This window comes from Marmota marmota, unplaced genomic scaffold (assembly GCF_001458135.2).
Source record: "Marmota marmota marmota unplaced genomic scaffold, marMar, whole genome shotgun sequence".
NCBI classification, from domain to species: domain Eukaryota; kingdom Metazoa; phylum Chordata; class Mammalia; order Rodentia; family Sciuridae; genus Marmota; species Marmota marmota.
The window spans coordinates 13,263,320-13,285,782 of NW_026000249.1; the positions used below are offsets into that span (position 1 = coordinate 13,263,320).

General features: G+C 35.7%; 1 protein-coding gene across 7 annotated transcripts in view; it reads left to right on the top strand.

The window, feature by feature from the left end:
- The window catches only part of Zfx (zinc finger protein X-linked), a 53,925-nt gene extending 40,995 nt beyond the window's left edge, over positions 1-12,930 (top strand). For 5 of the 7 annotated variants that reach the window (XM_048796459.1, XM_048796460.1, XM_048796458.1 and 2 more), the window contains 5 exons: positions 6,147-6,296; positions 6,728-6,871; positions 7,246-7,398; positions 7,934-8,074; positions 8,884-12,930. In XM_048796459.1, coding sequence (XP_048652416.1) covers positions 6,147-6,296; positions 6,728-6,871; positions 7,246-7,398; positions 7,934-8,074; positions 8,884-10,067 — 1,772 coding nt within the window. In that variant the 3' untranslated portion in view covers positions 10,068-12,930. The remainder of the gene's footprint in view (positions 1-6,146; positions 6,297-6,727; positions 6,872-7,245; positions 7,399-7,933; positions 8,075-8,883) is intronic. The other 2 variants (XM_048796462.1, XM_048796463.1) reach the window with 2 other exon arrangements.
- Positions 12,931-22,463: the final 9,533 nt, after the last annotated feature.

The following is a 22,463-nucleotide window of genomic DNA, read 5'->3' on the forward strand; positions in this document are numbered from 1 at the left end:
CGGGTTCCGTCCAAGCACTGTTGAAGCAGGAAACCGCGGCGACTCTCGGCGAAGAACGTCTCAAATGTTTAGCTTTGAAAAATTGTAAGTAGACACTGGGTCAGAAATAAGAAAATAATGCCCACTCCCCCTGTACCCCAGACATTTTTATAAAGCAAGTCATAATACTTTAAGTTATATTCAGAGTTCAGAGAATCTTTGTTTTTATTTATTTATTTTTTGTTTTGTTTTGTTTTTAACGGCAAATAGTTTAACCAGGTAGTCTCCTTGAACCTTTTCATTCAGGTTCAGTGGATCAGGTGTCCTGGATCAGCTCATTTTCTCTAGCTCCTCAGCCTCTTAACCCAGGCTGCCGCTCTCTTACCATTTATCTAAGTCCTTGGCTCCAATTGCCTATCTGTGATTGAAGCCACCAGCCATGGGCTTCTCCAACTTGGCACATTACAGCCTTCCCCCTTTTCTGAATACAATGGAGCTACATTCTCATCCACATGTATGTCCTCAGGTTTCAGAAGGATAAGGTGTTTCTCCTATTTAAGAAATATGTGTTCATTTTTGCTGTTTCATATATCCGTTTTCCTTTGAGATCTGGATTCAGAAATTTCTCCGTGTTCTCTGGCTTCAGCACTTTCTATTCTGTTTTCTTTCCCAGATTGAACAGGCTTGAATATTTTTTTCTAAGTTGAATTGAAGAGTTCTTTACCCTGCCATGTATTCTAGTTGTTGCCCATTGCTTTCCTTTTATAAACAAGGCTTGAAAAAATTGATACCTTCATTTACTCTCACTCGTTTTTTTTTTTTCTTGGCACTGGAGTTTGAACTCAGGGGTGCTTTACCACTGAGTTATGCCCCCAACCCTTCTTATATTTTCAGTTTGAAACAGAGTCTTGGTAAGTTGCTGAATGGCTCACTAAATTGCTGAGGCTAGCCTCAAACTTGTGATCCTCCTGCCTCAGCCTCCTGAGTTGTTAGAATTATAGGCGTGCACCACTGTGCCAGATTTTCCCTTGACTCTCTTCAGCCTACTGCAGTGACCCCACTGTGGCCTTCACTGCACTGCTTTCACCGAGAACATCAGTGACATTGGGTTACCACAGCCAGAGCAAGCGTTCCTCCTGGGCTTGTATGCCTACTGTATTACTGCCCTGAGCTTTGTTAGGATTCCTGTCACTTTTACTCCCTGGTTTTCTTCATTTGCTTCATTATTCTGTCCTGTTTTTCTTTCACAGATTCCTTTGGGAGCCCTTCCTGTCCCCTTGTAAACTATGGCATTCCCCAAAACTCTGTCCTTAGCTCCCTACTCCTCCACACTCTGGATTCTCACTGTATGATCACAAGATTTAGTTAACATAGCTGATGGCTCCCAATTTGTGTGCCAGTATTTAGCTTTCAGACTCAAATATTTAGGAGCTGACTTTACATTTCAGTCATTCATGGAACTATTGATTCATCAATTTTCTGAGTATCTGCTATCACCACACTCTTAAAAGACCAAGTCATGAAAATATAGGTTTTGCAGTATCAGTTGGGAAAGGTGGTAGGGGATGATGCAAATGTGATAACGCAGGGAATCATGTACTCTGAGAGAAGCAAGCAAGGGGTGTTTGTAGCACAAGAGTAGGGACAAGCACTGACTCTGAGGGCTTTGGGGGATATTATCCTTGGGATGGTAAAGTAATTAACCATTTAGGAAGAGAACTCCCTTTCCTTTTTTTCTTACATTTCTTACCCAGTCATTTACTCTCCTAAATAAAAAACCCCAGTTATACTCCTTGGCTCCTGTGTCACGTTAAGTTTTCAGGAACGCACCAAGTCCTGCTCATTTTAGTCCCAAGATAGGCATGAAGTCCAGTCCTCTTCCCGATTTATACTACCTCTGTCCTGATTCAAGTCTGCATCATCTCTTACCTGTTGCCTATATTATTGTAGTAGACTCACCAGTGGTCTCCCTGCTTCACGTCTTGATCCCTTTGCATTCACCTTTTCAAGGCCAGCAGAATGGTATAGCAAAAATGGGCATCAGACCTTGTCATTCATATTTAAAAGTTTCCCATTGTCATAGCAGATATTTCCAAACCTCTGATCAGAATCCTAAGGGTAGGGAGTACCTCTAAATCTGTCTATATATGTCAGGCCCCATCCCTGCACATTCTAATTTTGTAGAATTGCGAGATGGGAGCCTACGTTTTTAAGTTCCCCAAAAGATTTTGATGCCTGATTAGATTGAGAAGTCCAGCCTACCAGAATCAGATGTGAGCTTCTCTGCCAGGTATGTGAGGTCCTCCGTGACCTGGCATAGGTTTAGAAGTCTCCTATGTTTCCCACCATGCTTTCTGACCTGCTTTATTCTCCATCCTAGCAGTGCTGAAGGTTGTGTTCCATTAACATCATGCCACTTCTTGTCACTCTACCTTTGTGTCTCTGCCTTTACCTGAAATAAGTGTTTCTTAGCCTGAGTGATATATCCTTTTTTTGTTTCCATGGCAGCCATCAATGTACAGTGCAACATTTGCCAATCTTATGACTAATCCTCTTTTGTGTTCTGTATCAGTTATTAAAGATTTCATGACAGTTCAACTTCAGTATCATCTTGTAATATGTGTAAATGCAAATGTATGTAAACAAGGTTTTGCTTTTTCTCTGTGACCTTCATTTTTTCCCTTCCCCTAGTGCTGGGGATGGAACCCAGGGCCATGTGCAATGTTGGGCATGTGCTCTACCACTGAGTTACATCCCCCAACCAAGTAACCTTCATTTTTAACTTACTTTGAATTATGTAAGGAAAAGTATGATTTATCAAGTGCATTTTAAAGTGACGTGTTTGGTTTTAAATCAAATATATATTAAAATGTGGTTTGCTATTTAATGATGTTACAGTGTCAAAAATAGACCAAAACAACTGTTTTCAGCCCAGAGATTCTTGGCATTTTGCATTTGAAGCAAGCTGATTAAATTTTATAATTTTTTGTTTGTGAATGACAAATAAGAAAGGTTTGAGGATGTTGTTTGCCTGCAGCTCTCTGCAGTAATTTATTTGGGTTATAGATGATCTTGATTCTCAGTAAGTCAGAAGCCAAGGTGATAAATTGCCAGTACATTTTTGCTTTTTAATGTTGCCTTTGGAAATATTGCGTTCATCTTGATTTTCTTTTTTTGTTCTAGGGATTGAACTCAGGGGCACAAGACCACTGAGCCACATCCCCAGCCCTATTTTGTATTTTATTTAGAGACAGGGTCTCACTGAGTTGCTTAGGGCCTCGCCAAGTTGCTGAGGCGGGCTTTGAACTCATGATCCTCCTATCTCAGCCTCCTGAGCTGCTGGAATTTCAGGTGTGAACCACTGCACCTGGCTCATCTTGATTTTTCTATATAAAAATTCATAAATATAATTTTAGGACCTGATAATATGATAGGACTTTGCAAAATAATCATTTCAAATATGTCAAAATCTGGGTTCTGTCTTGGTTTAATCGGTATAAATTACAAAAGAGATGACTATGGATTTAAAATGTTATTCACCTAGCCTTGGTTGCAGTACTGGCTCTGCCTGCCTGAGTCATGGGCACATTTTTCTGATTTCCACTAAAAGAAAGCATCTTTCAGTTTTTTAAAAATTTGTTCTAATTAGTTATATATGACAGAGTCCATTTTGACACATCATGCGTAAATGGAGTATAACTTCTCATTCGTCTGGTGTACATGATATAGAGTTACATAGGTATGATTACATTAATATGCACCTAGGGCAATAATGTCCAATTCATTCTATCATTCCTATCCCCCTCTGCCCCCTCCCTTCCCTTCACTCCCCTCTGTTTAGTCTAAAATACCATTATTCCCTCCAACACCCCTTATTGTGAATTATCATCTACATATCAGAAAAAACATTCGGCCTTTGATTCTTTGGGATTGGCTTATTTTGCTTATCATAATATTCTCTAATTCCATCCATTTACCAGCAAATGCCATAATTTTATTCTTCTTTAAGGCTGAGTAATATTCCATTGTGTGTATATATCACAGTTAAAAGAAAGTATCTTTAGATGGTTATACTATTTATTAATTTTTCAAAAATCCATGGTTTCTGCCAGTTTCCATCTCATTCTCCAAACCCCAGAAGTTGACAGATTCTTAGGACTCATGTGGCTTGAGACTTGAATTCTGTGTGACTCCAAAAAATTTAACTCAACTTCTCTACACTTTAGTTTGTTGTATTGTAAAATGTATTAAAGGTATTGTATTAAATAGTACTTATCCTTAATCACTTAATAAGTGGTGGCTGTATTACTCTATTTTAAAATAGTTATCTAATTGTTTCTTTTCCCACTAGACTTGTAAACCTCTGGAGTACATCATTTTTTTATATTTGTATCTCCAATACCTACCAGAAAATCTAATAGACCATTGTGATTCACTGTTTGCTGAATTGAATAAAACATAAATGTCCAACCAAAAGGAAACAGATCTGTCTATCAGTAGAAAACCAGAAAGGGGAAAAAAAAAAAAAGGAAAAGGGGAAATGGAAAGACTTGTTGAGGGTATTGAAGGCAAGCTAAACGAACCATTTCTGGACCTTGGTTCTGCTCTCTTCTGTTTGGTCTCTAGCTGGGCCTAGAGCAGAGAGAACATTCCTTTAGTGTTTCTTTAATAGTATCAGCATTGTTAGATTCAATTTTTGCAAAAAATTGCCCTAGGTGCTAAGTTTTATTAATGTTAGCCACACTTTCTTTTGTGCTAGAGATGCTCAGAAGTGATGTGTAGTGTAAGGATACATTATATGGGAATTATATTTGGGGTAGTTTTCAAATCCAGAGTCTAGTTTATGTTTTTGTTTTTGCACTGCGAATGGAACCCATGGGCACTCTATCACTGAGCTACATCCTCCGCAGTCTTTTTTTAAAGACATTGTTTGTCCTGTGTTTTATTTCCAAGTCTTATGCATAATAGCACACTTATTTCCTTTGCTATTTTTATGAAGCCTTAAAAAATGTAATGTTGGTTATATATCCTGACTCTTTGCTACTAAGAAATTATATGTACCTCGTTTTTTTTTTTTGTTTGTTTGTTTTCTTTTCAACATAACATAGCCATTAGGGAGGACAGTGGGTATATGAGAATATATTTGAATTCTCCTATTGCTGCATTTGCCATCAAGAACCTAGACTCATTATTATAATAAATTTGTGTGTATGATGTGTATATAAAACTATGTACAGTTTTAAGTTTAAGCAGAATTTCCATTGGCCATCTCATTACAGTGCGCCTGTCTGCCAATCATATTTGATTATTTTTTTTAAGTGTCTTATTCTGATGGAAATAGATCAAATGATATTCAAGAATAGTAACTATGAAGTAGTGCTTATAAAATATTTATGTAAAGACTTCCTTTCTTTTTATTTTACTACTAGGACGTTCTTTCAAGGTCTTCATTTTAAGTATTAAAAGAATATCTTTACCTGGGTGTGGTGATATGCCTATAATTCCGGTGACTTGGGAGGCTAAGGTGGGAGGATCTCAGGTTCAAGGGCAGCCTTGGCAATTTAACCATACCTTGCATCAAAATGAAAAGGGCCAGAGATGTAGCTCATGGATAGTGAGTTCACTGTATGTATTATGCACAAATAAATAAATAAGGTAGGAATGCCTTTACCTATGGCTTAGCAAAGGCTAACTGTATTCTTTTGTTACACATAGTTTTCTAGAATACCAGGAGTTTTCTCTGTGTATAATAGGTTTGCTTTAATATCTGATCCCATTTTAAAATGTCTTTATAAAGAAATGTATTTAGTGAACTTAACTATTTGACTATCAATGATTTGATTCATTTTATGTGAATCAAGTTAGAGTTTATATTTGTGAAAGAACTCTTTTTTGTACTGGATATAGAACTTAGGGGCACTTTGCCATAAAGCTGCATTCCCAGCCTTTTTATTTTTTAATTTGAAGCAGAGCCTTGCTAAATTGCTGAGGGCCTTGCTGAGCTCCTGAGGCTGGCCGAAAACTTATGATCTTTCTGCCTCTGCCTCCTGAGTTGCTGGGATTATAGGGATATACCACCTTGCCCAGCTGTGAAAAGGACTTTTGAAAACAGTAATGTTTTATTTAAGTATCTCTTATAAATTGTGGTGTATTTCCTGCCTATTTAGTGGATGATGCTGGCAAAATAGAACATGACGGTTCATCTGGAATGACTATGGATGCAGAGTCAGAAATTGATCCTTGTAAAGTGGATGGCACTTGTCCTGAAGTCATCAAGGTGTACATTTTTAAAGCTGACCCTGGAGAGGATGACTTAGGTAAGAGGAAACCTTAGCACATTATTCATCCTGACCAAATAATTCAACATGATTACTTTTGGATTAAAGTGACAGCATTTGAAATATTTTCTGAAGATAACTTTATTTTTTTGTGTGTAGTACTGGGAATTGAACCCAGGGGTGCTCTACCACTGAGCTGCATACATCCTCAGCTCTTTTTATTTTTTATTTTGTGACAGGGTTTTGTTGAGTTGCCTAGGCTGGCCTTGAGCTTGAGATCCTTCTGCCTCACCCTAAGGAGGATCTGGGATTACAGGCATGTGCCACCATGCCCAGCTGGAGATAACTTTTAAGCAAGAATTCTAAAGTAGTGACAGCATATAAAAAGTAATTCTTCAAAAGTATGTTAAAAGAGAGAAGAAGTGGAAATGAATTTTCAAATAAATTCTTGGAGTTGTCTTTTCCAATAGGTGGAACCGTAGACATTGTGGAGAGTGAGCCTGAGAATGATCATGGAGTTGAACTGCTTGATCAGAACAGCAGTATTCGTGTTCCCAGGGAAAAGATGGTTTATATGACTGTCAATGACTCTCAGCAAGAAGATGAAGATTTAAGTAAGTAGGTGGCCTTTTTGTGGGAGAAAATTTTACGTTTTTATAGCTCAAGCTCTCCCTCTCTCTGTTAAGGATGGCCAGTATTTGAAGGGAACAAGTAGCATCATTTTAGTTCTTATTATACTGCCATATTCTGAGAGAAGCATCAATGACTCTATGTTTAGAATGTTGCTTTAAAACCAAATTATGGTAAAAGCCAAGAAATGAATGATTGATTCAACAAGTATTTATTGAGTGCTTACTATATGAAAGCTATGTTGTTTGGTATATAATACTTGGATCTTCTTTCCATTTATTACTGAATTCAGGTACAGGTATCTTTTCTGTGATCTCTGTAAACCTGGTCAGAAAAGTTTTTATAATTTTCTATTTAGATGTTGCTGAAATTGCTGATGAAGTTTATATGGAAGTGATCGTAGGAGAGGAGGATGCGGCAGCGGCAGCAGCTGCTGCTGCTGTGCATGAACAGCAAATGGATGACAATGAAATCAAAACCTTCATGCCAATTGCATGGGCAGCAGCTTACGGTAAGTCACACAGCAGCCCTGAGGATTGGCTGAGTTGGTTCTTGAACTGCAAATTCATGGTAGGAAAACAGTTTCTGTGGTCTTAGATTTCTGAAATCTGAAATACCAGTTCCCTATCAGGATTATTTGATTTAAGAGTAGAGGAAGATTATAAAGTCTATTTTTTGTCTTTATTTTTAACAGGAATTTCCTTAATGTGTTTATTATGTAGAAGGAAGTACTGCAAGAAGTACACAGGCTTTCACGCTGATACTTTTATCTTGATCATATCTGGCCCATGACTATAATTTTGCGAGAAAATAAGGGAGTTCGTGGGGAAACTGCTGACATGTGTTTTTAGCTTTGGAATTTAGCTAGGGATTTCCTAAGGTCTCACTATAGTAAATGTGCTCATAAAACCCATTACCTAGAATGAGGCATTTCTGTCATTCATGAGTATCATGGCTTACGTTTCATTGTCGTAATTAATAAAGAATTCCTAATTCTTTATAATTTATAATACTGTATAATTTTGTTTTCTAATGCGCATTGTTAGGTAATAATTCTGATGGAATTGAAAACCGGAATGGCACTGCAAGTGCCCTCTTGCACATAGATGAGTCTGCTGGCCTCGGCAGACTGGCTAAGCAAAAACCAAAGAAAAGGAGAAGACCTGATTCCAGGCAGTACCAAACAGGTGAGGGCGCACGAGTTCCATGGCGCAGCGAGCTCTGAGCTCTCAGAGGAAACTCTAGAATGTATCCACAGGGGTGTCGTGATGGCATTTTAGCTGCTAGACTACATGTAGTTTTCGTGTATTGAATTTGAAAATATAATTTTCAGAATTCAGTGATATTCATGAATGATTTTGTTGGATAAAAAGAAACGGGATTGATCAAACATGGATGAAAAAACTTAAAACTTGGATGATTTTTATGTGGAAATTGAAAAGGAATTCCTCAAATATGTTGCAAGCATTAACTTTTTTAAAAAAAAATTAATATATTTAAAGAATCTAATTATATCAGCATAAAGCAGCAGGCTAAGTACTTCAAAGCATATGACATTCCTGTCTATTCTTGTATAATGATTTGCATATTAAAAATTTTATGGTTATATTTAAGCTTTACTGTAAATTAGCATAAATTATGTTTTTTAATAACCAAAGCAGGAATTTTGATTATAAAACTTTACTTTTATGAATAATTTTTCCCAGATTTCTGAATTGATATGGTTTTAATCACTGGTTGATAGAGGTTACATATTTATTCATTAATTTTGTTAAACTGGAGGGAGTGAGTTGGTACAGTTCTGCGGAGTGAAGTTTCCAGACCAGGTTCTCATTATATCTCTTACGTTGAAAAATGATAAAAGGGATGTTAGTAGCAGATAGTGTAACAAGAGTGAGCCTATGGCCAATAGTGTTCAGAGCACATACTAAATATTTGAAGAAACCAAAACAGAACTTGGTTTGGTTCCTTATGATCTTTTCTTTTCCTTTCTTAGCAATAATTATTGGCCCTGATGGACATCCCTTGACTGTCTACCCTTGCATGATTTGTGGGAAGAAGTTTAAGTCACGAGGTTTCTTGAAAAGGCACATGAAAAACCATCCTGAACATCTTGCCAAGAAGAAGTACCGCTGTACTGACTGTGATTACACTACCAACAAGAAGATAAGTTTACACAATCACTTGGAGAGCCACAAGCTGACCAGCAAGGCAGAGAAGGCCATCGAGTGCGATGAGTGTGGCAAGCATTTCTCTCATGCTGGGGCTTTGTTTACTCACAAAATGGTGCATAAGGAAAAAGGAGCCAACAAAATGCACAAGTGTAAATTCTGTGAATATGAGACAGCTGAACAAGGATTATTGAATCGCCACCTTTTGGCAGTCCACAGCAAGAACTTTCCTCATATTTGTGTAGAATGCGGTAAAGGTTTTCGGCACCCATCAGAGCTCAAAAAGCACATGCGAATCCATACTGGCGAGAAGCCATACCAATGCCAGTACTGCGAATATAGATCTGCAGACTCTTCTAACTTGAAAACACATGTAAAAACTAAGCATAGTAAAGAGATGCCGTTCAAGTGTGACATTTGTCTTCTGACTTTCTCAGATACCAAAGAGGTGCAGCAACATGCTCTTATCCACCAAGAAAGCAAAACACACCAGTGTTTGCATTGTGACCACAAGAGTTCGAACTCAAGTGATTTGAAGCGACACATAATTTCAGTTCACACGAAGGACTACCCCCATAAGTGTGACATGTGTGATAAAGGCTTTCACAGGCCTTCGGAACTCAAGAAACATGTGGCTGCCCACAAGGGTAAAAAAATGCACCAGTGTAGACATTGTGACTTTAAGATTGCAGATCCGTTTGTGCTAAGTCGCCATATTCTTTCGGTTCACACAAAGGACCTTCCATTTAGGTGTAAGAGGTGTAGAAAGGGATTTAGGCAACAGAATGAGCTTAAAAAGCATATGAAGACACACAGTGGCCGAAAAGTGTATCAGTGTGAGTACTGTGAGTATAGCACTACAGATGCCTCAGGCTTTAAACGGCACGTTATTTCCATTCATACGAAAGACTATCCTCATCGCTGTGAGTACTGCAAGAAAGGTTTCCGAAGACCTTCAGAAAAGAACCAGCACATAATGCGACATCACAAAGAAGTTGGCCTGCCCTAACGATACATCTACAGACGTTTGTAGAGATACTGGCCTTGAAGCAGGAAATTCATTTTAAAGCCAATCAGTCTTGTTCACTTACAATACTGTATATTGATTTATGCTGTGTACAAATAGAGTTATTGCTTCTAGTTGACTTTTTTTTTTTTAACATTTTGTTCAATAGCGTGTTCTGAATTCTATTCAGTTTGTTTAATAAATGGGGAAAAGTAGCAACAAGTTAGTTGCTTTTAATAAAGTAATCCCTGGTTCTATACTGAATTTTTCTATCTTAGAAGTTTTATATTTATTTAAATAATTACCTTGCCTACCTTGATGGTACTCTTCTAAGATCTTTTAACTTAAGGTAACTTTAGATTGGTAACTCTGAAAGTATTCATGTTGACTCATTTTCTTTTTCCCCATAAATTTCTCACAATAAAATTGTCAGAGACATTGAATATGAATGGGAGATTTTACAGTCAAGTCTAATGATCACAACATGGAAGTGTTTACTTGTCTTGTTTAGTATTTTCAGACCATATGACAAGGAAAGTTTCCTTTTGAGCTTTTGCGTCCCTGGCATAGCTGAGTTAAGAATAGTGGCTGGGTTTGTGTTTACTTTTCATTTTGTTTAAAAGACAAAATATACTTCTTTTTGGCTTTCTTTGGACTATTTACATGTTTTGTTAGCATAGCAAACTTTTAGAAAACTTTGTTGAAAAATTTTGCTTGTTCCTGTTGTATTTTGATTATTCTGTCTGTGCTGCTTTGTCTTGGAATGGTTGTGTGCTACAAATGAAATTTACTGAGGACTGCATTTTGGAATCTCCTAGAGGTAACTTGCGGCTCATAGGATCTTTTGCAACTTTATATATGTAAATGTACCCTGAATTATATATATATACATATATATAACATGTATCTGTGTGTATTGCTTATTTTACATATTTATACACACAACCCCAAGTAGTATTTGTTTAAAATCTATAATGAAAAGTATTAATTAAATTTACAATAACATGAAAGATCCAGGGATGCATGAGAGAGCATTTTGTAAGTCATGCTCTTCAGAGAGATTACTCAGGTGAAGAATTAGAAGGAAAATAAGGACACTAGTATTTTTAAAGAGTAAAGGTATTTTCTTTTAAATATCTTTGGTAATTGAAAAATAATTGAAAAAATAGAGGTTAAGATGTTTTTAGATAGAATGTTTTCATACAGTTTCAGCTCCATGCCTTTATATTTTTCTGAAAAGCTAATGAATATCCAGACGTGACTCCCTCAGTTCTCTCTGAGAAGCTGGAGAGAGAGCTCTGTCTCACCAAGTGAGGGGGGGGGACAGAGAAGAAGAGATGGCTCCATGGACCAGAGAACGGGTGCTAATTATGACTTACACTTGGCAAGTTCAGCCTGCTTTGTTAGTTCTTAGACAGTTAAAGTTAGCAAACTTTTAAAAAACTTAACACTCAAGTTGGCTTAGGTTAGAAGATAGAGGTGTGTTCCAAGTACATAAGGAAAGTTTGAGGCCTTATTTGGAACTTCACCAAGTCTTTCAGTTTTGTTTTTCTTTGAGAGTTGGCAGTTTTTAACATGTAGGTCTGAATCAGAGTCATAACGTTTATAAAATGAATTTGGTTAATTAGAATTTAGTTATGTTAAGATGACTCTTGGAGAACAGAAAACAGTTTGGGGGGGGCTAGAATTGGCTGTTGGCACATGGATCTGGCACATCATGGGAGATTTAGAAATTTTCTTCCCATTTGATAGCTGCCTTGCTGCCTCATTATGGTGCTCCATCCCCTTTGAGCCGTTAGGTTTTTACCTTTCATCTTTCTCTTTGCCATCCATATTTGTATTCAAGAGTTATATTTTTAGGGTTAGGAATCTAAATATTTGGTGTTTGGCAAGCCCCTGAAGTGTGAGATTGATTTAGGCTAGTTCTAAATCAAGTGCTTTAGGCTCATGTGAACTCCAGCCTAAATGCCAGTCAAAGCCAAGGCATAGGTTCCCCTAGCCGGCTCCATAGGGAATGCCTATGCCCCTTTGGCCCCCACAGTATGTTTTTTTTTTTTTTTTAAAGTAACTTACAATTCTGTCATTCATTGCCCTACTATTCTTGAAAGCTCTGTCTGTTTTTTTGTGAGAACCTTTAAAATCTCCCTTAATTTTTATTTTCCCCAGAAATAATGTAAAACACTTAAAATAGAAATTTATTAATTTTAAAACATCCTGTAAAATTATTACAGAAAATATAAATGATTGGGTCACTTAACTATATTTTTTTAAATAAACTGAAAGATAAAGAACACAACACTTTACACACTTTATATTTCTCTTTACATAATCTGGATTCATACACATTTCTTTTCTTTTTAAAGCACAATATTGAAGCCTTTAAAAGGTATTTAAGGGTTTGGTCAAGTGAATATAAAATGTATTTGTCTGTATAAAGAGAAAATGAAATTGTAGTCACTGTTATGTACTGACATTAGTTACAACCTAGTTTTAATTCTTAAAACAATTTGATTAGCAAAGCTAAAAAAAATGGATGTTTCAGTTAAATGTTTTAAAGAGGTACAGATTTTTACAAGGACATAATATAAGTTATTGTTCTGTAGAAATATCCTATTAAATATTGTATGTCCCTCCCTCTGTATACTTTGTAAAAAAAGTAAAATACATAAAAAGGAAATCATATAGGGATGTGTGACATTATTGTAATTGTGTACTTGAGAATAACGTGCAAAAATAAAAATCAGAATATTTTCCTGTTAATGAATGTTTAGTCTATTTGATACCAGTACTAAGTTAATGCTTTTTCTTAAGGAAAAAAAAATGTACAGTTTTTGTAAACCTAATAAACATCAAAAGCAGTGGATTATTTTCATCCCCCCATTTCTTAATTCCCTTTTATGCAGCAATGGAATGCAAAATGCTTGATTGCTTTGAATTTTGTGACTCGGATGCAAATACTGATAATATTTCAGTCCTGTGAATTTGCAAGTAATATTTCAGAGAAGTTAAGAGGTGATTGGTGAGTCCTTTGATGAGCATGTCCTTGAAATTCATTTTTTCTTTTATCTTTATAAAGGATTTGTTTTATTAGCATCTCCAGTTCCCCTGAGATAAATTACCCATGCATAAAGTGGGTTTTGAGAGCACTTAAAGTTCATTTCAGTATCAATCCACTGCACATTTAATCAGTGGGGACTGTTAACCACTCCACTACAGAAGCCCTGCCCTTGAGTTACCCCTCTGTGCCCAGTTTGGAAGGCTCTAGTAGATGTTGACACAGTACGGGATGGTCATTGTCATAGGAAAAATCAAAAGTTAGGTAAAAGTTCTCAGAAATCAAAAAAGATTTGTGTCACCTTTGATTTTAAAGATGAGATTCTGCAGTTCTTCAACTGTAGGAGCAACGTGTTGACCTAATAGATGAAACAGTAAACCACCAACACCAAAACTTGAGGTAAATGATGAAGAGAATGTGGTGACCATCACTGTCCAGAGCCATAAATCCAATAAAACCAGACCATGCTGTCAAAAACTTTGTTTTAATAGAGTGCCTGACAAATGGCATCTAACCCAACTGTGATCCTTGCTAGTCAGGTAATATGCTGCTCTATTCTCTGAGAATCTTAGTATTAGCAATTTCCTTTATTTCCCACAAATTCTAGGATTTATGTAGGGAGAAGCATAACCAGTCAAAACCTTAAAAGGGGTTATCTTTCAGAGCAATGGCTTCTAAAGTATGACTCAGCAGCATTGGCAGAATGGTTCACTTGGGACCTTGTTAAAGATGCAAATTCTCAGCCTCACCCCAGACCCCTTGGATTGGGAAACTGGGTGTGGACCCAGTGATCTGTGTTATAACATGTTCCCTATGTGATTCTGTTGCATACTCAAGTTTGGAAAACACTATTTTAGAGCACTTGAGGAACTTAAAGGATCGCTGGCATAACATTTTGGGTGGTAGATGAGAAAATCACAAAACAAAGCAACCAGAAATGAATGGTGAAGGTGAAATAGGACCCAGAGTTTCCTACTTTCAGTTTACCATTAAGGTGTGAGGCTGCCAGTAAGTATATTCTTTAGTGCGCATGTAAATAGACAACATTTCCTAAATATTCTAAGCCCTTCCCCCAAAGTTTGCATTCTTCAAAGATAAATTGAATTCAGAGGAAAATTTGGCAAGTAAGAGCAAAAGGTTTTTAAAAGTTGTGTGTGTATGTGTGCGTGTGTATTTAATTGGCCCAGGGTTACTTAAGTAATTCATATCCAAAATTCATTTTGCTGCATTCTGCAGCTTTTTAGATAAGGTCAAAATTAAGTTTGCCCTATGAATTTTACTTGTTTTATCTTTTGTTTCATGTATATATTGTTTGCCTTTTTCATAAAATAATTCTTGATTTGTTATATATTGTTCTGTTATTTTTGACATCTTTGCTATCGTTGTAAATAAATTACTATTTTGTTTTAAGTTACCCTAGTGGAGTGTTGGCTATAGACAGGACACACACACACTCACCACATCCATGTGGAAATGAGGAGACTCAGATCACACAGTTAATAAATCCTTGTTACAAAGTAGAAGTGGTGCAAGCCCTTCAGTAGTTAGCACTTCTTGCACCAAGGTAAACATTGTGGTTGCATATCAGGCATGGTATCTGTCCCTACTTGAGTTTTTAAATTATTTCCTGACCTCCAAGATGGAAATATTTTGTCCATCAAATTTGAGGTCAAAATCAAGAATTGTTTTCCTTTACTTGGTTTCTCCCCATTCCATTGCCTCCCATGTTACTTGTCTTGCTGACATTGATGAACACAGCTACATAAAGCCACTAGGATGCTTTGCTTCTGAAAACCTACTTAGGAATTTTAGGTAACATTTAGCTGTGAATTACGGAAATATCTAAGCACATTAGCCAATATTATACAATAGTTAACTAGACCTGTATTATTTTGCTTTCCAAGAGATTGATTTTTGAATGTCCATGCTTGTAATTGACTTTAAATGCAGAACCCATTTCCTTTTGCTTGAGATTCTTTGAAATAAGGGGAAATATTGCAAAGTTATCTGTTGAGGTTTTGGAAGTTTTAATATCTGTCCTCCCCTCTGGGTTCTAACCATATTGAAAATAGAAGAAACCACCAGTTGAATGTGTGACTTTTGCTAGTAAAGCTGAATTGGGAGCCCCAGAGTGTCTACCTCCAATTTATTTCCCCTCAGTGTAGGCCTTGACTGATAGCAGCCAGTCACTTGAAGGCAGTGATTCTACCGTCCACTCCTCCATGAGCTTAAAAGAGACTGGTTTGGTCTCTTAACAGAAATGGAGCATCCTTCACAACTATCCCAGGATGTGACACAGGAAGAGGTGGAAAAAGAGTTTGTTCCCTTATGCCATACTAATAAAGGTTAGTTCAATTCTAGGTTGCCCTCTATCATTAGAACAGTAGCAAAATTTGAGGTTCTCCCCTGCTTTAGCCTTTTTAAATTGTGTCCATCTACCCCCTATTGATTTTACCACTCTCTTGAAGTGGTAGTTGTAACAGATTTTCAAAGGTTTAGTTGCTATTTCCCCCAAGGCAACACACTTTAGTTGGTCTTCAGAAAAAAAAATTTTTTTTTGAAGGGGCAAATATACAGCTATACAAAGATGAAGGCTTGCAAGTTATTTTTATTGCATGCTTTTGTTACAAAAGTTGGGGGGAAAAAAAGAGATCTTTCACAATGCCACCTTCTTTATTCAAGAAATTGTTCTTTTTCAATCTTAGTCCATACACTTAAATCTTTTATCCGATTTGTAACCTCAGCGTTGATTCCATTCTATGTTTGACGATTTTCTTTTCAACATTAAGTGTATTACCAAATCTATTGGTTGCCTTTAAACATTTCTTTGAAACACATATTCTTTTGGGGAGAATATGGAAAATTCAGAAGAATATGTGTTATTAGAACAAATGTTATACAGTACAAAATAGATATAAAGAAAAACTTAATTATTTCACCCCCATACTTCCTCCAAGCTTATTTTCTTGAGGTAATCATAGTTAACAGACTTGAATCTTCCCTTCATGCGCATACAAACCTGTACAAAGAGACACCCCAAGAAAGGTTGAATGATTTTAACCTTTTGGTTAAAGCATTTGGGTCTGATGCCTCTTTGTAAAGATGAGATTATTCATCTTTACAAGTCACTTAATATGTTCATTCCTCTGGGTCAGTAGGCCAAACTCAATCTCATTCTCTTCAGTAAGGGAATATATGAACCTACCATAATTTAGCCAACCAGTACTCCTTTGGTGTACATTTAGGTAGTTTTCAGTTTTCTGCCACTACAAGAAGGCAGGGAGTGACTATTCTTGTACATATAATCCTTGCGTATTTGTGCTTTGATTTCTATAGAATGGATTCTGTCAGGATGTGATTACCAAATGAAAGGTCAAGTACTATTTTAAAAATGTTATTAGATGTTACCAAATTATTTTCTGCTAAATGCTAACTCCAGGAATGCAGAGATTTGTGTCTGTTCTTTTTGTTGCTGTTCACCTAGAATAGAGATATGTGCTGAAGATAAATTTCTAGGATAAAGTCAATTCACACTCCTCCAGAAATATATAGGAGGATCCATTCCTCTTGGCCTTACAGTGGGTGTTACAGCCGATTTCACAGGTTAAACAAACAATATATTGTCATTGAATTTGCTTTGACTGGACTTTGAGTACAGTTTAATACTTTTATATATCTGATAGCCCTTTGTGTTGTCTCTGAGAAATTGCCCGTTCAAATCCTGTACTCCATTTTCTATTTGGAATCTTTTGTAAGGCCTTTCTAATATATTTGCTGCACATTTTTATAGTCTGATTTATCTTGTTACTGTTTATATAATCTTTTGATATATAAAATCTTTAATATTGGTATGTTAAAATATGTTTATATTTTTCCTTTATAACTCTTGTCCTGCTTAAAAAGATCGTCTCTACCCCAAGATTCTACAAATGTGTGCCTAGTTTTTCTTCTGATATTTTTATTATTTTAATTTTGTTTGGATTTTTATACAATTAAATTTTTTTTGGTATATGTTGTTTGGTAAGGGGTCTCATTTCTCTTTTGGATGGAGAACCACTTATTATAATGCTGTTTATGAAGTAAGTCATCCTTTACCCCCATGAGCTGAAATGACACTTTATGTATATCCTTGGATTTATTTCTGACATATATTTTATCTTGCCGATTTATTTGTTGTTATTCTGCTGATGCCATACTGTTTTACAGTACTCTATGGTGAATTTTAATATCAAAAAGCACATCCATCCTCAGTTATATTCTTTTTCATAGTTTTCTTTACATTTATTCTTTCATAAGAACATTAAAATCATTTTACCCAGTTTCCCTTAGAAGACTCACTGGGATTTTTAAATTGAAATTGCATGAATTTTTAATATGAAATTGAGCTTGACATTTTCATCATATTGTTCTCACATCCATGTTTCTCCATTTATTCTAGTTTTATTTTATAATCTTTCATAAAATAGTATTGTTTTAATCGTTTAGGTCATATACTCTTCACAAGTACAGAATAATTTTTGTAGATGCCTGGATGCTGCTAGATTATAGAGGAAAGCTATTGGTTTATATATATATTTTAATGTATCCAGTTAATCTACCACATTCTCTTCCCAATTCTAATTATTCTTTAAAAGTCTTCTGAATTTGTGTGCAGTCATATCAGAAAAAAAAGATGTCAATGATTTCCATTTTGATCTTATATCAGAACTTCTAAAAGAATACTGGCAAGTACATATTATAGTAGGCATTTCTGTATTTCTGATTTTAGTGGCAATACTTCAATATTTAACCATTTAGTGTAATGTTGGTAAATAGCATTTACCAAGGTTAGATAGGTTCCTTCCTTTGTTATTTTAGAGATATTATTAGAAATGACCAACATTATCAAATCTCTTTTAGACACCTATACATAAAATTACATAATTTTCTCTGTTGATGAAATTAATAAGTACATTGGATTACACTGATAGATTTTTCCAAAGTTGAACCATACTCATACTCAAGTACCCTACTAAGGCAAATTTAATGGTTCTTTATACTGATGCTTAAAGGGGTTAGCATTTTATTTAGAATTTTTATATCTATGTTTACAATTCTGATGTTTTCTCATTTTGTACTATTGTTATCAGGTTCAAATATTAATGTAACTTTAGGAGGCTGGGGTTGTGGCTCAGTGGTAGAGCACTTGCCTCACATGTGTGAGGCCCTAGGTTTGATCCTCAGCACCACATAAAAATAAGTAAATAAATAGATTGTGTCCATCTACAACTAAAAAAAAGTATTTTAAAAAATTAATGTAACTCTAGTTTTATAAGAAAAACTTGGAAACTTTTCTATAATCTGAAATAGTTTAAAAGCCATAGGCATTTTCTGGTTTTTAATGATTAATCAGAACTCGGTTGTAAAAGCATTTGGGTCTGATGCCTCTCTATAAATGGTGGGTCTGGGGCTGTAGCTCAGTGGTCGAATGCTTGCCTAGCATGCGTGAGGCACTGGGTTCGATCCTCAGCACTACATAAAAATAATAAGATATTGTGTCTATCTACAACTAAAAAAAAAAAATGGTAGGTCTTTTTCTTTTTCCTAATCTCCTCTACATTAATTATGATGTCAGCTTTTATTCTTAAATTTTGGTACCTATATTTCCTTTGGAAATCATCCATTTTCTCTAGATCATTACTTCTCAAATATTAGTGTGCATATGCCTCACCTGCAGGATATTGTGAAAATGCCCCTTTCTGATTCAGTGGGTGTATTAGTCAGCCTTCTATCACTATAACAAATACCTGAGACAATCAACTTATAAAGAGAAAAGGTTTATTTTTTTTGGTTCACAATTTTGGAAGTTCCAGTCCATTATTGTTTCGCCCTGTTGCTTTTAGGCCTGTGGCAAAGCAGCTATCATAGTGGGAGGTGTCGTGGAGCAAATCCACTTATTTCATGGCCAGGGAGCAGAAGAGGAAGGCACCAAGGCTTCATTATCCCCTTAAGGTGATGCCTGTAATGACCTCCTAGTCATCTTAAGACTTCTTAATAGGCCCCACCTCCTAAAGTTTCCACCACCTCAATATCACCATGCTGGGTACCAAGCCTTTAACAACATGGACCTTTGGGGGCCACTTATTCAGTGGGTCTGGAGTAGGGCCTGTGATTCTGCACTTCTTGCAAGCTCCCTGATGATGCTGATACTGCTGGTCAGTCAACCACATGGTCCAAGCTTTCTTAAGAATTCAGTGGTTTTTGATTTCTGTTGAACATCATAATCACATAGGGCAGTTTTGAACTTCTCAGTGCCCAGGCCACACCCCAGACCAATTAAATTAGAATCTCTGGAGACAGGTCTTAGAGGTGAGTAATTTTTCAAGCTTCTCAGATGATCACTAAGGGTAGCCAAGATTGAGAATTATAGTTTATTGTCTTAGAGATGAACATAATAGTCTCTATTATTTTCTTTTTCTCTTGCATTTCTGGTTATATTTCCCTTTCTCATAAGTATGTTTTGTTTTCTCTCATATTTTTTTAAACAGGCTTTCAGAGGTTTAGCTATTTTATAGTATTATCAAAGAAACTGCTTTTAGTTTTGTTCTTTATATTTTTGGGGTTTCTATTTAATTTCTTCCTTCATTGTTAGTAATTTCCTGTTTTCTTTGTTTTCTAATTAAAATGTCTTATATTTCATACTTCAATGATTTTAATTTCTTTTTAAAGGAAGTGTTTGAAAGTTATATATTTCCTTTGTTACACAACTCTAACTGTCCCATTGCATATAAATTGTTCTTTTTTTATAGCTCTCTAGATAGTTTTGAATATCAGTTTCGATTTCCTTTTTACAGTAGTGTTTAAATTCCAAATAGTAAAAAAAAAAAAGAAATTATTAATCTCTTTAATGTTGATCTCTAGTATTTTTGTTTGTGTTCAAACTATGTCCTGTACAACCTCTGTATTTTATGGAATTTTTAAGGTTTTCTTTTTAGACAAAGCATGATAATTTGTGGGGGGATATAATAGACACATAATATGTATTATACCCTATAGATGTATACACTTGTAAATAAAATTGAACTTGTTGATTACATTATTCAAATCCTCTATATCCTTGCAATTTTTGACTCTTCATTTTTTTTTAGTTTTCAAAAAAATCTTAAAATATTTGCTATAGCAAGAGTCCCACTTTTTAGCACTGATTTTCTTAATCTGTTTTCCACTACTATGACAGAATACCACAGACTGGGTAATTTATAAACAATAGAAGTTTATTTCGTTCATGATTCTGGAGGCTGAGAACTATAAGATTGAGGAGCCACATCTGATAAGGGCCTTTTTGCTGTCATAACATGGTGAAGGGTATCATGGAGGGGGGTGGAGTAAGAGAAAGAGAAAATATGAGTGAATACAAGTGCCAAACTCACAATAAGTAACCCACTCTTGTGATCATGGTGTTAGTCTATTGGTAAGGGTACAGCCCTCATGACTTAAAAATGCAATTAAATTCAACACGAATTTTGGAGAGGACTTTCAAACCATAGCATCTCCTTATCCCTTTGAGACTATCAGAAACATTGCACAGTTCCTGTCTATGAGTCATCACTTTTTACCAAGCTTCCCAGCTTTTCAGCTGCTGCTTTAAAATCGTAAATGGCTTGAAGAAAAAAAACAGCTTTGAATTTTGGTCTCATCTTTTTTTTTCTTGGCTTTCAAGTCAGTGCATTGGTAGCTAGCTAATTCTTTCAAAGCAAGAAGTTAGTCCACTCTTACTGTAAATAGAAAATCTACCTTCCATTTTTCATTAACATGTTTGAAATATGCTTTCTTTTCTATAATTGTCATTTCCACAACAGTATAGTGTTAGTTCTAAACTTATATGGACACAGTGCTCACCATCAGTTGTTTCATATTTGCAGTGCCATTTTTGGGCTCTTCCTTTTTTATTTTTGTAATACTGAGAATGGAACCCATGGCCTTGTGTGTTCAAGGCAAGAGCTTCACCACTGAGCTACTCCTAGCCCTTGAGTTCTTTAGTTTGATTCAGCATTTAATTAGTTGGGTTTTAGTTACAAAACTTTTTCTCTGGAATCTTCCTTCCCCTGTTTCAACTGGCTTGATTTCTTTCCAAGTCCATTTGTGCAGCTGCTATGTTTGAATCATTTCTTATTATTTTTCTGGTTAAATTTACTGTTTCTTTGATGTTATGTCTTTCTCTTTCTAGGCTTGCACCGTTATTACATGCTGGAACCTGTCCTTTAAATTTCTGAAAAGGGTTTGGGGAAGTAAACTTTTAAGTCTTTGCATGTCTCAATATGTCTTTATGCTGTTCTTACTCTTGAGTTGAAGCTATATTATTCCATTTCTTAGAGCATTTAGAAATACTGATGAGAATTTCAAGGCCAATCTTATTCTACTTCTTTTGAAGCAATGTGTTTTTCTTCTTTGGAAACCAAGGATCTTTTTCTTTATTTTTGGCATTCTGATGTTTTACTACAATAGTTCCAGTATATATTTTAAAATTTATCACCTTCCTTGGATTTTAGTGACTCTTTAAATATGAAAACTTTTTTTTTCACTCTGGAGAATTTTCATTTCACTTAAAAATTATTTTCTCCCTCTTATTTTCTTTTTCTTTTTTTTTAAAAATATTTATTTTTTTAGGTGTAGTTGGACACAACGTCTTTTATTTATTTTTATGTGGTGCTGAGGATCGAACCCAGGGCCGCCTCCTACATGCTGGGCAAGTGTTCTACCGCTGAGCTACAACCCCAGTCCGTCCCTCTTATTTTCTTTAACTCCCCTGGAACTTCCCTTAGATCAATGCTGATACTTCTGAATCCGTCTTTGTTCTCTTAAAAGACTTCTCCCATGTTTTAATCTCTTTTGTTTCTCTTTTGCCTGGTGCTCTAAGAAAATTACTTAGAAAACTTGTTCTCCAGCTAATGTGTTTTGAAATTCAAATTTTTATTTTTCAATCTTAACCAGTTCTTAGCCAATCCTTTTATTTCCTCTTTTGTTATTTTTTTTGTAGCACTGGGGGGGGGGTCAAAATCAGTGTATCATGCTAAATTCTTGTTTTTATACTAGCCTCTCTAATCTTTCTTCATATACTAATTATAATTACTGTTAAGTCATCTTCTATTTGCTATATCTACTCTTAATTTTCATATGATTCAGGGCCTTATGTGATCCATTTATTGCAAGGCATCCATCCAAAGAAATCTAGGTCAGCAGCAGGTCATGACAAGTAATTTGTAGCTTTATTTCATCCCTTGAGAAAAGCCAAAGAGGAAATGCATTTTAAATTCCTACCTAGCATCTTAAATGTTCCTTCTTCCCACTGCTTCTTCCGCAATACA